Source organism: Carassius gibelio, chromosome B4, assembly GCF_023724105.1.
Source record: "Carassius gibelio isolate Cgi1373 ecotype wild population from Czech Republic chromosome B4, carGib1.2-hapl.c, whole genome shotgun sequence".
NCBI lineage: Eukaryota > Metazoa > Chordata > Actinopteri > Cypriniformes > Cyprinidae > Carassius > Carassius gibelio.
Window position 1 is genome coordinate 25,509,487 of NC_068399.1, and position 13,802 is coordinate 25,523,288.

Genomic DNA, 13,802 nt, shown 5'->3' on the forward strand with positions numbered 1-13,802 from the left:
TTGTATTTACCATGGTTTTACAACAAAAACCATAGTTAAAAGACTATGGTTACTATAGGACTATGATTAATTTAGCATTTACTAAGGCTTTACCACGAAAACGTAGTTAAACCATAGTTACTGTAGTAAAATCATAGCCAATTTTGCAGTTACTATGGTTTTACTACAAAAATCATAATTAGATCATGGTTACTGTAGTAAAACTATGCTTATTTTTTTTATTCTCTAAAACAATGTTTAAACCACAATTAGTAAAAAATATTGTTAATTTTTTACTTACTATTGTTTTACTGCTAAAGAAACTTCTGTAGTAAAACCATGGTTAATTTTTATGTTTGTCATTGTTTAAAATAAATCATCCACTCCTTTGGATATAGACACCCGTCAATCTCCATACATGATGCAAAAAGAATCCCCACACTCTTCACCTTTCAGCTGGCTGCATATTCAGATGTGTAGCTTCTGGCTAGAGTGTGGTTAATTCTTTAAATGAGTAACTACAGTTTCTAAGTAGCTGTGAAACACTACGTGTGATGGTAAACACTGGAGTCCGGAGGATGCTAAAGTGGATGTTATTACACAAATGTGTACCATCGCTCATGAATTTTTAATGCACAATTAAACAGTACGATTAGTACAGCTGTGTGATATTTGCATTTGTGGAGCAGCGGGGTCTCTGGTAATAGCTATAATTCTGTCACGTAGGGTGAAGAAGGGGGGAGGATTGAAGCGTAGAGGGGTTTTAGCGGAGGAGGGACTGTGTGTTAAAGCCCATCATTATACGCCCTGTCCATCCGTGTCCTCCTCTCACTCATATTCCTTGCTTCTCTTTAGCCGCGGGTCTTTATTGATACCCCAGGGAACTTGATAATGGACAGAACCATCATTCCTTCAGAGGAAATGGTTAGCATGGTAGAAAGAGATTGTTTTACACCCTCCTGTTCAGTTTGCATGGCTGCTTAAGCAGCTTGCTGACCCACGTTTGCTTTTACGAGTTTAACAAGAAATTTACAGAATGCCAACTAGAAGCAGATTACTACTATCTGCCATACTTTAGTGCACTACTATGGTCCTAAACACCTGAGCTTTAAAATGCAGAGTGGAGGCTTACACTTTACCACATCATGGTGTGTCTGTAAATATGGCCAGACATAACACTCTTTCTCCATCATTTCATAAATTAAAGTCCATAACAAGCCTCATTCTCATGGAAACAAGATGTGTTGACAATGCACTAAGTACAGCTGGAGCAGTGCTAAATCACACTGCAAAAAAATGTTGTAAGATTATCCGAGTATGTTTTACAAGAAAATATTATTTTTTTTCTACTTCTTTAATTCTATGTTACTTGTGATTTCTCTGTGAACTTTTTCAAAGTACTCTGATAATCTTTGTTTTATTCACAACTTTATTCACTTTTTACCTGTACATATTTTTGCATATTGCTACTTGAAATATGATTAAAGTGCATATCCAGTAAAATAATGCATTATTTAAATCTAATATACTGGTAAAATCAGACATTATGCGTACTACGCTAGCAAATATTCACCCAATTATTTTAGTCATATATAGCATGTAGATTATATTCAATATCATATAAACAATAGTATCATTAAACCTCTATGAAATTTCATTTCACATTGGCTGTTTACATGCTACCAAAATAATCTGTTTGTAATCGAATTGACGGCTCAGAAAGACTGAAAAAAACCTTAATGTACACTTAATTTAATGAAATTTCAATCCGATTGAAGGGTGTGGTTTATTCCTCTTCTGAAATGATTGAAAGTGCATGTAAACACTCGATCAGATGTGAACCACGAAACTAAAAGGACTGCACATATGCAATGATGCAAAAATTGTGCATGTAAACGTAGCTAGTGATTCATTGTTTGGGTGAAGATTATGAATTATGATTGGCTTGTAATCCTTTTCCCGCTCTCTTTTTGGGAAGCAAATAATTTTTTCTGGTTTTGCACCAAATTCTGCACAATGGCAAACCTGTGCAATGATCAATTGGTTGGTGAAATACCACCTGCTTAAAGTACTGCATTGGTTAACGTCAAGATTTTAACTTAACCCTTTCTACTTTCTGTAAGACTTGCTTAAGTCTCTCATTGCTGTGTGGACAACAAACACTTGGTCCCGCCGGTCGATTGACATCACCTTTGCCAATGTCAACATCCACTGAATGAACAGAAAACAGCTGAACACTCAACTGAGAGCACTTTGGCTCCCAAACACCATCCATGACATTTTGGTCAATATGTGAAAGAGCATAGAGTCAGCAGGGTACCTGGTTCATTCAAAAACACCACAGTACGTAACAGAAATAATCCCCATTTATCTTTAGTTTAACTACTGAGAATTAATTAAATGGATTCAACTTCTGTACATCTTGAGCAGATAAGAATGTGCAAGATAATAATAATAATAAGCTTCCCCTGCTTATTCACGAGTAGAATACCAGCTGTTGGGACTCTCATTCTGACGGCACCCATTCACTGTAGAGCATCCACTGGTAAGCAAATTGATTAAATGCTACATTTCTCCAGATTGGATGATGAAACTCATCTTTATCTTGGATGGCCTGAGGGGTGAGTAAATTTGTGCAATTCTTTTTCTTGGTAAACTATTCCTTTAAGGCCAAGCATACAATACAAGACCTGTGCAAAATAAAACACTCAGTATCTTGTCTTCTGTCAAGTCAGTGCACACACTACATAACTAATCTGTGGGTTAGTATCTGAGAACATAAAGAGGAAAGAAGCTTGTTTCTTGAAGCGCGCATTTGGTTCAAGTTCATCAATGCATCAAGCCAATCTTGGAAAAGCCATCTTACCCATCTCTCTTGAGATCTGCACGAATGCTTCCACGCCGCTTTCCCCGTAGTTCCCTTCAGAAGCCAGCGTGGAGACAAAGTTCCAGCCCATCGCCGTTACAATATCCAGCATGGCCTGTGCCTGGTAGGAATCCGGCGGAACGACGCGGGAAAAAAAGTCGTAGCGGGTGTTATCGCTCAGCTCTGGAGCTGTGGATGCATAGCTGATCTGAGGAATCTGCAGAGAAAAGAATAAAGATAGAGGAAGTTTAGAAAAAAGGTTCTCTGGTATGACAGTGGAAGAAAGAGTGATGCGTTTCCAGATCCAGTGACCGGCTTGCCTAGACAGCAATTGTATTTCTGCATAAGATATCTTGTTTTGACCGATTTACATGCAACATTGCATATCTCCTTCATACAAAAACCAATCCTAGAATGCAATGCAACAAGCTCAGTGAAATCCAACATGGCAGATTAGTCAACAGATACAAATTATAAAACACTTATTTCATTTGATCTTGAAAAGTTTTGATGATAGTTGCAGACAGTATACATTACTTCAACACAATAGCTTGGCAATTCTAAACTATTTTACGTTTTCGTGAATTGGTGTTCACAATTCATATGATCTTATGTTTCTTATGACAGTTATGTTTAGGGGTGGGGTTATTATAGATGGGCCTTCATGCTTAAGTTTTTTTTCCTAAAAATCATAAAATTCAGATCGTACAGATTCATACGAAATCACCACTAGTTAAGTTTTCTCATGAGTTGGGAATTCTGTTTGTGTATATTAGCTTAGCAACATGTGCTAACCAGGGTTATTATTGTTAACTAAAACAAAAAATAATACTAAAACCATAACTTGAAATAAACGTTAACTGAAATTAAATAAAATATTAAATTTAAACTTATTTTATTTCAGCTAGTTGCCAATGCAACACTTTGTTTTGAACAAAAAAGTAAAAAAATAAAAAATAAAAGTATAATACTATATAGACATATTTTACAAAGCATAACACATGACATGGACAAACATATATTTATTGTGGTCACTAATTATTAATTAATTCCCACAAATTTAGAAGCTGTTGCACTCATTTCATTCATTTGTTTTATCGTTTTAGTTAAATCATAGACACAAATTAAGAATGCATTATACATTTTTTCCTTTTCATAGTAAATTGTGGTTTAACTAATTAATTCCCTCAGTTTGATTTAATTCAAATGAGGGAAAAATGAATACAACGAGGCCACAATTTTCTAAAATGAGGGAACCAATTGTTAATTCATGGCCACAATTTATATACACTAAAACAATAGCTAAAATTAAAGTCAAAATGAAAAGAAAAAAGAAAAGGTAAATAGTCGGGTCTGCTGCTGAGAATCATGGGTAATTGAGTCTGTGGGAAGTCTGACTGACAGATTCATTGTCTAGAGAAAGAGGACAGGAGGAGGTTAAAGAAGCTCACAGCTGAATTATTCTGAAGGATTCTGTTACAAAACTGTTTTGAAATGCAGCGCACGTCAAGCTACACAAACGGTGTTAAATCCAAACATCCCCGATGGCGCGGCGGCACACAATCACCGAGACTGCGCTTTCACCGCTTGAAGCTGTAAATAAGAAACATTTAGCCACAAAGCACTTGAGCAACATCACCTCATGCGTGCGGATAGCTGCGTCGAGTAGATTCATGAGTAACGATGCTGAACAAAACTCTGACATTGAAAAATACATCAAATTTACTCAGTCTCATGCAGTGAGGAGTGCAAATGGAAATCTGACACTGGAAGAATGATAATCAAGAGTTTTTGATGAACGTGACAACTTCGGAAACATGCAAAAAACACAGCTTCAACGCTCTAAGCGTCTTAGACAAAACTGTGTTGCTAATACATTTACATTTATGCATTTAGCAGACACTTTTGTCCAAAGCGACTTACAATGCATTCAGCCTATACATTTTTTTTTTGACCAGTATGGTAAGATGCTAAGCGAACTTTTGCAAAGTTCACTCAATGGGAAAGGTTAACCGCATTTCAAACTTTCATTAAGTAGGCTGTACCAGTAGCGACTTATGAATATTTCATGAAAAAAGGCTACACAAATAAAACAACACCCAAGAGGCCAAGATACATAAAAACGGGAAAAATAGCTCCTCTTTTATTGCATAACACTTTAAAATAAACAAATATTGCTTTCTGATGTGAATATGAAGTTATGATCTCATTTCAAAGCATCTTGGTTTATTGCACAAAGAACACAATGGATTTTGAGTGCTTTATTTAAAAAAACAAAAAGAAGAAGAATTTTTATTCAAATAGTAACATTGGTCAAGTTATATAACAAAAGAAACTGCAACCAAATGTGCAAATATATATATATATATATATATATATTTAGATAAAATACTTTTTAAAATGTCTGTTTTTCCTGCACGACTCATAACATTAACCAGTAAGTTAATTACAAAATAAAATGCAGATAAATGCTCTAAATAAAATAAAATATCTTCTATCCTGCGAGTGTCACACCACTAGACCACTAATTATGAAATTGGAAGAGACACCTGCATGTCATGGAGGATATGCCCCCATAACACATGGGTCAATTTGAACACTATCGTCAAAATAAGGCAATAAATCCATTTAACCCAAAGAAAGACCTATTCTGAAATTTGTGTCATAAAATCCCATAATTACACATCTAATGTAATAATGCCAGAGGGCAAAGGATTTAAATTCATCCTCTGAGAACACAAAAGCATAAAAGTGTTTGCTTTTTACAGTTAATAAACTCTCAATCCGCAGTAATCCCCTTTTTCAACATTTCCTCAAGCTATCGGTGTATAATTCAACAAACACTTAAAATATAAAAGAAAAAAAGTTTACCTGTAAACTCAAGTCTCCAGTGCGTTTCATGAACACAGCTTTAAAGCTTGCTGAATGAGGACTGCAGTATTGAGCAGATATTGAGCAGTGGAGTTTATGACACCGGCCGATAAAAACACTACTATAAAGAGCTCAGCATGAGATGTTCTGGCCAAGAGCTTTAAAAGAACCTCAACATAACGGAGATCTCCGAATGATGTATGAAAACCCAGCTGCACGCCGTCACAAAAACACATTTGCATTAAGAGAACAGGCCATTGAAGATGTGCAAATGGAGGGACATAACATACCTGAAGGCATGGACGACAGGCTGGAAGATAAGAGTGAAAAACTGGGATGTTTGTGAGAGACCTGTAGTATTACAAAACAGGACGTGATGAAGAGATCCTTGAGTATTTAAACTAATAATCTTAATAATTACTGATACTATATAGATTTTTATTTACTTCACTTCTTTTTGTTTTATTACCACAAGTCAAAATATGTGTGGAATATTTGTATAATAAAATAAAATAAAATAAATTGACCAAAAAAAAAAAAAAAAAACCTAAATGTAAAAAAGAAGACAAATGGAGAAAAACCAAAACAGGATTTACAATTTAATTTAATTTAATTACATATTCATATACATTTTAATATAAAACCAACTGGCTTCAAAAATTAAATTAAATTAAATATAGTTGAGTTTTTTAATGTATTGGAATGTATTGTTTGTACTTGTTAAAGCACTTTAATCAAATGGTCCTTTTTAAGTTTGTGGCTTCATTGCTATTACACCAAGGTTGAAGATTAATAAGTGATTTTATAATGCTGCTATATATTTCTTATAACTTTGCAGCTAGACATCACTCTGTCTACTTCCATTTCAAGCGCCTTACCGTAACTGCAATAATTTTTATGATAACTGACGTCAATGCTATTGTAAGTGCATAACTTGTATTGAACCCAGAACATTCCTTTAAAAGAGAAATAAAAAAGCAGTGTATATAAATACATAATGTAATCGTTTTCCTTTTATTTGTGAAATTAATCAGTGCATCCACAAACAGCTCTCCCAGAATGCTCTGCAGTAATAGTTTGCATATTCTTTGTGTTTTGGTATAGAGAGGTCAATCAAATGAAGTTATAATGCAGTACTGGATGTCGCAGGTATAATATCTGATCATACAATTCCTACAAACACGTGTGTGTGCATGCATTTGAAAAGTGTTTGTGTGTGTGTGTGTATGAAGATAATGGAGCTGCCTGGCTGAATAGCTGATAGATGGTTCTCCAGAACTGCTAATTAACCCTTGCTCAGACCTTTATTGTCCGACACAAGGCAGACATGGACCTTAACAAAGGGTGCAAATGCAAGCATGGCCTCATACACACACGCTTCACATAATTACAGCAGATTGATTAATGCGTCTTGTATGCTGAGATTACACTGATCTGATGGCACACACTGATTCTCAAGCCAGTTTGTGTTGTATGAGTAGATGGGGAGTATTATAAATGTGTGAGTCCAAATATAAATGCAATAGCACAAAAACAATAGGCTAAAATTTCAATGCTACCAGTCTCAAAAGGGAGAAAAGACTATGTATTATTATTACAAGTCTAAACAATCCCTAATCAATGGTGCATAAAAATTTTACATTTTTTTTAAGACAGATTTTTAATACAATCAATCAAGCAAGCAAGCAGCAAAATATATATATATATATATATATATATATTTTTTTTTTTTTTTTTTTTTTTTTTACCAAATATTTATTATTGTATGTCCTGGCACATATAATGAAGTAAAAAATATAATGAAAAAAGTTATGAATATAATACAGAGGGAAAAAATCCAATGAAAATGCAAAAAGACGACATTAAAAATTCATATTAAATACATTTTACAAAGTATATGTATGCTTAAATGTATTGACAAACAGCATTATGTATACTATTATTAATTTAAATTAATTTTTAATCCAATTATGCATTCAGTATAATATATACTAATACCTACATTTATGCATACACACACACATAAATATATATATATACTGTATATACACACACACACACACAGACAGCAGTAAACCTCCAAAATGTCCCATTTTATACAAATATCTTACATTCATGAAACAAGATCTTAATGTTAGCGAAACATGTTACCGTTTTACTGTTTGTTCGACGATTTTTATGATAAATTCCCTGAAAACATGTCTTATATAACTAGCCTAATATATAAACTGTGAGAATATATTGTTATAGACATTTCTACAATTTTCACTCTGGTTGGAAACACCAACGGATTGGAAATCTATGAGTCTACAATGATGAAGAGCAGGATGTTTTGTGTCGCTGTTATCTAATGGTTTCCTAAAGGGTAAAATCTGAATGCATTCTAAGACAACCGATGCTTGATCTGTTCACAATAACACAACTCAATGAAGTATCGACTGTGTGCTGCCGCTCTAATAATGCCACTGCATCAATCACAGCAGAACAATCAAGAAACTCTCTTCATTTATTCCCTTCAGCCTTTTCTGAAGTCTATCACATTCAGACTAGAGATGCATGCAGTAGTTCAGATGAAATGCATTATGGGTTTTCAGGATGATGCTCTATGAACTCATTCTCTGAGTTCAGCATTCAAATTAAGGGTGATAGTAGATTGAAGGGTGAGAAAGCGGATGTCAAACTCGATGGGCATCACAGATGTCCGGAGGCATTTTATACATTCATCGTAAAGACAATGCACTGCTTTACTATCAGCATCAGTGGTCAGACTCAGAGAGATGACTGGACTGAGCCTCGAAATAGTTCATTTGAGAGAAGAGCTGATTTAAACTTGGATTCTGAACAGTTTACAGTAGTCTAGTTTAGTTGGGCCATGTATTTTCGTATCACACGAAACAGGCATTGTGTAAAACTCACAATTACCTGAGGATGTAACCATAGCAACAGCAGGCTGATTAAGATCAGATCAGATAATTAAGATAATACTGAACAGTACATTGACAAAACAACACGACCCGCTGGCATTATTAATCAATCTATTATAGATTTAATAGGGGTGTAACGATACGCGTATTCGTATTGAACCGTTCGGTACGACGCTTTCGGTTCGGTACGCGGTACGCATTATGTATACCGAACGGTTCGTTGGAGTAATTAATTATATTTGAAAAAAAAAAAAAAAAAAGAGAGAGAAAGAAATATAATGATATGCGTTCAACAAGGTAGCCCAATAACCCAAACAACGTAACAGGCAACGCCCCTGACACTCCCGAAGAAGAAAAAAACACCATCTTATATGTTTATGTTAGGCTACTCAGCAGGCGCTCGCTCACTCAGTACGCGCTGAAGGCTCGTTGCAAAATAGCCAATGCGTTTAACAGACTAGAAATGAGAAGATCCTCCAATAACCAACAGGTCTGGTGTTTGGGTGCACTTTGGATTCCCTTTAAGCTATAATGGTGATGGCAAGAGAGTGGTGGATAAAAAAACAACGGTATGTCGCATCTGCAACATGACAGGGTACACCAGCGGGATTACAAAAAAAAAAAAAAAAAAAAAACCAGCGGGAATATCTGGGATATATGCGTCAGTACTATCTGGGAAAAGACGAAAAAAAGGAGAAACATGCACGCAGCAAACTATCCCTGCAGCATTTAGACACTATAGCTTACAGGGAATCCAACCCAAACACCAGACCTGTTGGTTATTTTAGGATCTTATATTTCTGGTCTGTTAAATGCATTAGACATTTTGCAACGAGCCTTCAGCGCGTGCTGAGTGAGCGAGCGCCTTAGGGGCCGTTCACATATCGTGCCTAAAAACGCATGGAAAACGCTAAGCGCGTCTTTCTCCTCCTTTCCAAAGCGCTCGGGCAGAAGCGCTCATGAGGCGTCTGTCTTTGCTAAGCAACAATGACGTGCTCTCTCCATGAGACGCGGAAATTTCAGCGAAGGATAAATGGATTTGCAGCTCTAAAAATCGCTTGCAGTAGCTCTGCTACTGAATTTATTTCAAAATTGCAATCCATATACAACTATGATCAGCTGTTCCTTCATCTTGGCTGAGCTCTCAACGTTGTTACGGGAAAGGATGAAGCTGATTGGTTGGTTCTTGTCACATGACCCGCGGTGCGCTTGCGGCATTCTGAAAAGTTGAGATGTTTTTACATTTTGCTGTATCTAAAACGTATCGAACCGAACCGAACCGAACCGTGACATCAGTGTATCGTATCGAACCGAACCGTGAATTTTGTGAACCGTTACACCCCTAAGATTTAAATAAACAAACATCAACCGAAACAGGTCAAAATGATCCACGAAGAATTCCTAAAAATTACTGGATAATTTGCTCAGTGGTTCAAATGAGTTTCAATGTAATAAAAAATATATATATATATATATATATATTATATATATATATATATATATATATATATATATATATATATATATATATATATATATATATATATATATATTTTTTTTTTTTTATTATTATTATTATTATTATTATTATTATTATTTATTAAATATCAAAATAAAATAAAATAAATTCTGGGTAGCACAAGACAAACCTCAACTGACAACAGGCCCGAAATTATCCATAATAAAACCTTAAAAGCAGTTAAACCCCCTGGAAAGACATAGTATTAGCACAGCGGTTCTACACAACAAACATGTTTTGTTTGCTTTTTAGGCTTTTTATGTGGGGAAGCAGGTCATGAGTCCTTTCAGTCCAAATAAAATCATCATCTGCAGACACAGCACATTTAGCTGTAAGCATCTGTCGTTGTGCTAAAACAATAGATTGGATCAATTGCTCAGCACTGCATCATTACAAACACATTATCTCACATTTAGTGACAGAAGCAAAGCAACGACACAAAGGACGGGATGCTCGGCGAGAACCACAGCTAAAATCACTGCCAAAAGAGTCTAGAAAATGCCATCGATGCCACGCAGTGACCACATTAAAGCGAAAAGGACCCAGACAACCCAAACCCTGAATGTCATCCAGCAACTGGCCATTTCACCCGCAATGAGGCGGATCGCTTACATTGTGCACTAGTGATAATGGCAGCAGCGGGGTGTAATTGCAGGGCACGATGCCCTCTCTGCTCGACGGGGGCTTCGACGGGACATGCTGCATCGGCAGGTGGCTGCGCACTGGCTTCCAGATTCACAGCGGTGGACAGTTTAATCCGTCATCTGGACGGCCTGTCGGATCGGACGGCTGGACTGACAGAGCTGTGGGTAGCGGAGGAGACAGATTAGCTGACGGGGTTTAACTGCCTGTTGAGATCGCTCAAGACGGCCAGCTCCATCACCTTACATCACCGCTTCACGTATGAAGAGATGTTTGCTTTAGGCTCAAGACTGATGCAGAACTGCTATCATACAGGAACAGGTAACCTCTGACCTGAACTACTCAGGTGGCTCCGACTATTAAATGTTATTATGGGTTCATTATTTGCACAGGATTCAAATAAAGATCTAAAATCTTTCCTCAGTGAGAGAAATATTGATTACATCGTACTGAATTCTGTCGTTTTATCATTAGAAAAAAAAAAAATTAAACTGAGAAAGCAACTCAATCAAATCCATTACTAATCGTTTTACCTGTTTGTTCTGTTGTTTTCCTTCCACTATGATGTCACTTCCTGTAAGATGATGCCATTAAGGAACCAGCTTTGGTCAGTTAAAGAGATATATTTCAAATATAAATCCAAATAGAACAATACCCAGCACCCTTTTTTTTTTTTCTTCTTTTTTTTTTTGATTGGGGGGGTATATTATTTTAAATATTAATATTAATTTTAGAATTGTTTATACATTTCCAAGTTTTGACTTGTATGCAAAATAATTAAATGTAAATAATAATACTGTAATAATAATAATACAAATAATTTTAAGCTTTCAGAATGGTAGGTTATGTATATTAAGGAGGAAATGAAGGGGACATGAAAATGTGCTACTTAGTAAGAATATAAACTTGGACTATCCAAGCAGACCTGGGAGATTAGCATGCTAAGCCTCTGTGATCACGATGTCTCTGTAGCGTCTCACCGGGTCTGGGACCAGCTGAGAATCGGATGAGCTCACAGCTCGCTCTGTTCCCACTCACACAGGAGAGCCGCATATCACACCTCGTCTGAATGTCTGAACGCATGTCTGTGGAGCGTCCAAACTCCATTCACTGACCGTCTGATGCATACAGAACACAAAAATGGCGAGAAATAGACTTCCTGCTTGGTTGTTCATGCATGTATGTATACGTGTGTGTGTGTGTGTGTGTGTGTGTGTGTGTGCGTATATATACACACACACACACACACACACTCACGCATATAGATGCATTTACTGTATGATGAAAATTATTTAACAATTATTGTGCTCATTTAAAACACATTAAGATTTCATAAGATGCAAAGCCCAACATATTCATGCAGTAACTTTCGAAACAGCCCTCCATTTATCTCTGTCAAACGCATGTGCTTCATTAGTGACCTCATGGGAAGCATATCTTTTTTTATTTTTAGCAGCTTTCCCTTTAAAGCTGCCAGTATCTGGCAAATTCAGACCCCTTTGTCATGTTTTCCATGTAAACCCTTAGGCGGCATCACTTATAACTAGTACTAGTAGTATGCTGCAGGCCAAACGCATCATAATCCCCAGCTGCAACGTAAGTGATGTCAGCAAACTCTCCCACAGCTGTTCCAATTAAAAACATCAGTCCAATGCCTCTTTGAACAATCTGTGCTTCCATTACTCTCTAGAGTGCTCCCTCTGCATTAGCCTCCATGCTAATTTCTTCCTGGTTTCCACAATAAGGGCAAATTTGACAAACATCAGGCGCGCTTTTGATGGCGGGAGGATTTGGTGACTGAGTCAGAGCCGCTCTCTCTGAATATCAATGCGTCTGGCAGGCCTCCATCACACTGTTGACTGAAAATGAGAGGGAGAGCGCGAGCGCTAATGCACTAGCTGAATTGCTATGCAGCTCAATGCACCGGCGTTGAAGGGTTGATTAGCGCTAAAGGCAGAGAGCTCAGGGTCTCTGGTTTGAAGAGTATCATTTACCTTCAGCCTTGACTCAACTTCAGAAATAAATGATGGCAGCACACTAGTACACCGCTGCTAATTTAAATAATATTGATGTAAAGTCCTTAAAACTGCTCTCTGACTTTCACAACCTCTTTAATATTGATCCAGACCTTCTTGAAAAGATGTCACTTTGTTGATACCTGGCTAATTTCTATCATTTCTCTCTCTAATGGTGGTCTAACTCGGAAAGGTCAGATCTCTAACCTTCATAGAGATTTATCTGGAGTTGGTCCCCCTTTTGTAGCTATTAGTTTCTACTCTTCTGGGGGGCTTTTTTGCCCATTTACCCCTCTTGTTGGACAAGAAGGTCTGGTGCACTTTCATTTCCAATTCATCCCCAAGATGGTATTGATGTCAGGGGTCTATTCAGGCTGGGCAATTTCTTCCACACCAAAGTCATCCAACCACATCAACATTGGCAGCATAGTATTGTCCAAAATGTGTTGGTATGCTGAAGCAGGTCTTATGAAGCATCACAATAGAAACCGAACATTATTTGCAACATTATTTCCTGTAATCCAGAGCCTCAGGTGAGGCTGAAGGAAAGGGAAAACATTCTTTATATTGCCTCTTATAGTAAAGAACTTAATTTTTGTGTGTGTCTATATATATATATATATATATATATATATATCTATATCTATATATATCTATATAGATATATATATATATATATATATATATATATATATATATATATATATATATATATATATATATATATATGGATGGGGGACAGCATTTTGCACCACTTCTGTAGAATGACCCATATATATAAAGTAACCACAGGTGAATATAACATGTCGTACGCACCACAAATTTGCCATAAAACTAAGAGGAATGATGTTATGATTTTATTATATTCAATGAGACTATGACATTCTTCATTGTAGTCTCTCATTCACAGTAAAAACATGAGACTGAATTCAACCTCTCTTATCTCCTGCAGGGAAAAAAAGCCTTTAGAGATTCATTCCAGCGGC

General features: G+C 36.3%; 1 protein-coding gene across 1 annotated transcript in view; it reads right to left on the bottom strand.

Annotated features, from left to right (window-relative positions):
• Positions 1-13,802, bottom strand: part of LOC127956924 (metabotropic glutamate receptor 8-like) — a 155,033-nt gene that overhangs the window by 88,366 nt on the left and 52,865 nt on the right. The window contains exon 3 of the mRNA XM_052555213.1: positions 2,846-3,062. Coding sequence (XP_052411173.1) covers positions 2,846-3,062 — 217 coding nt within the window. The remainder of the gene's footprint in view (positions 1-2,845; positions 3,063-13,802) is intronic.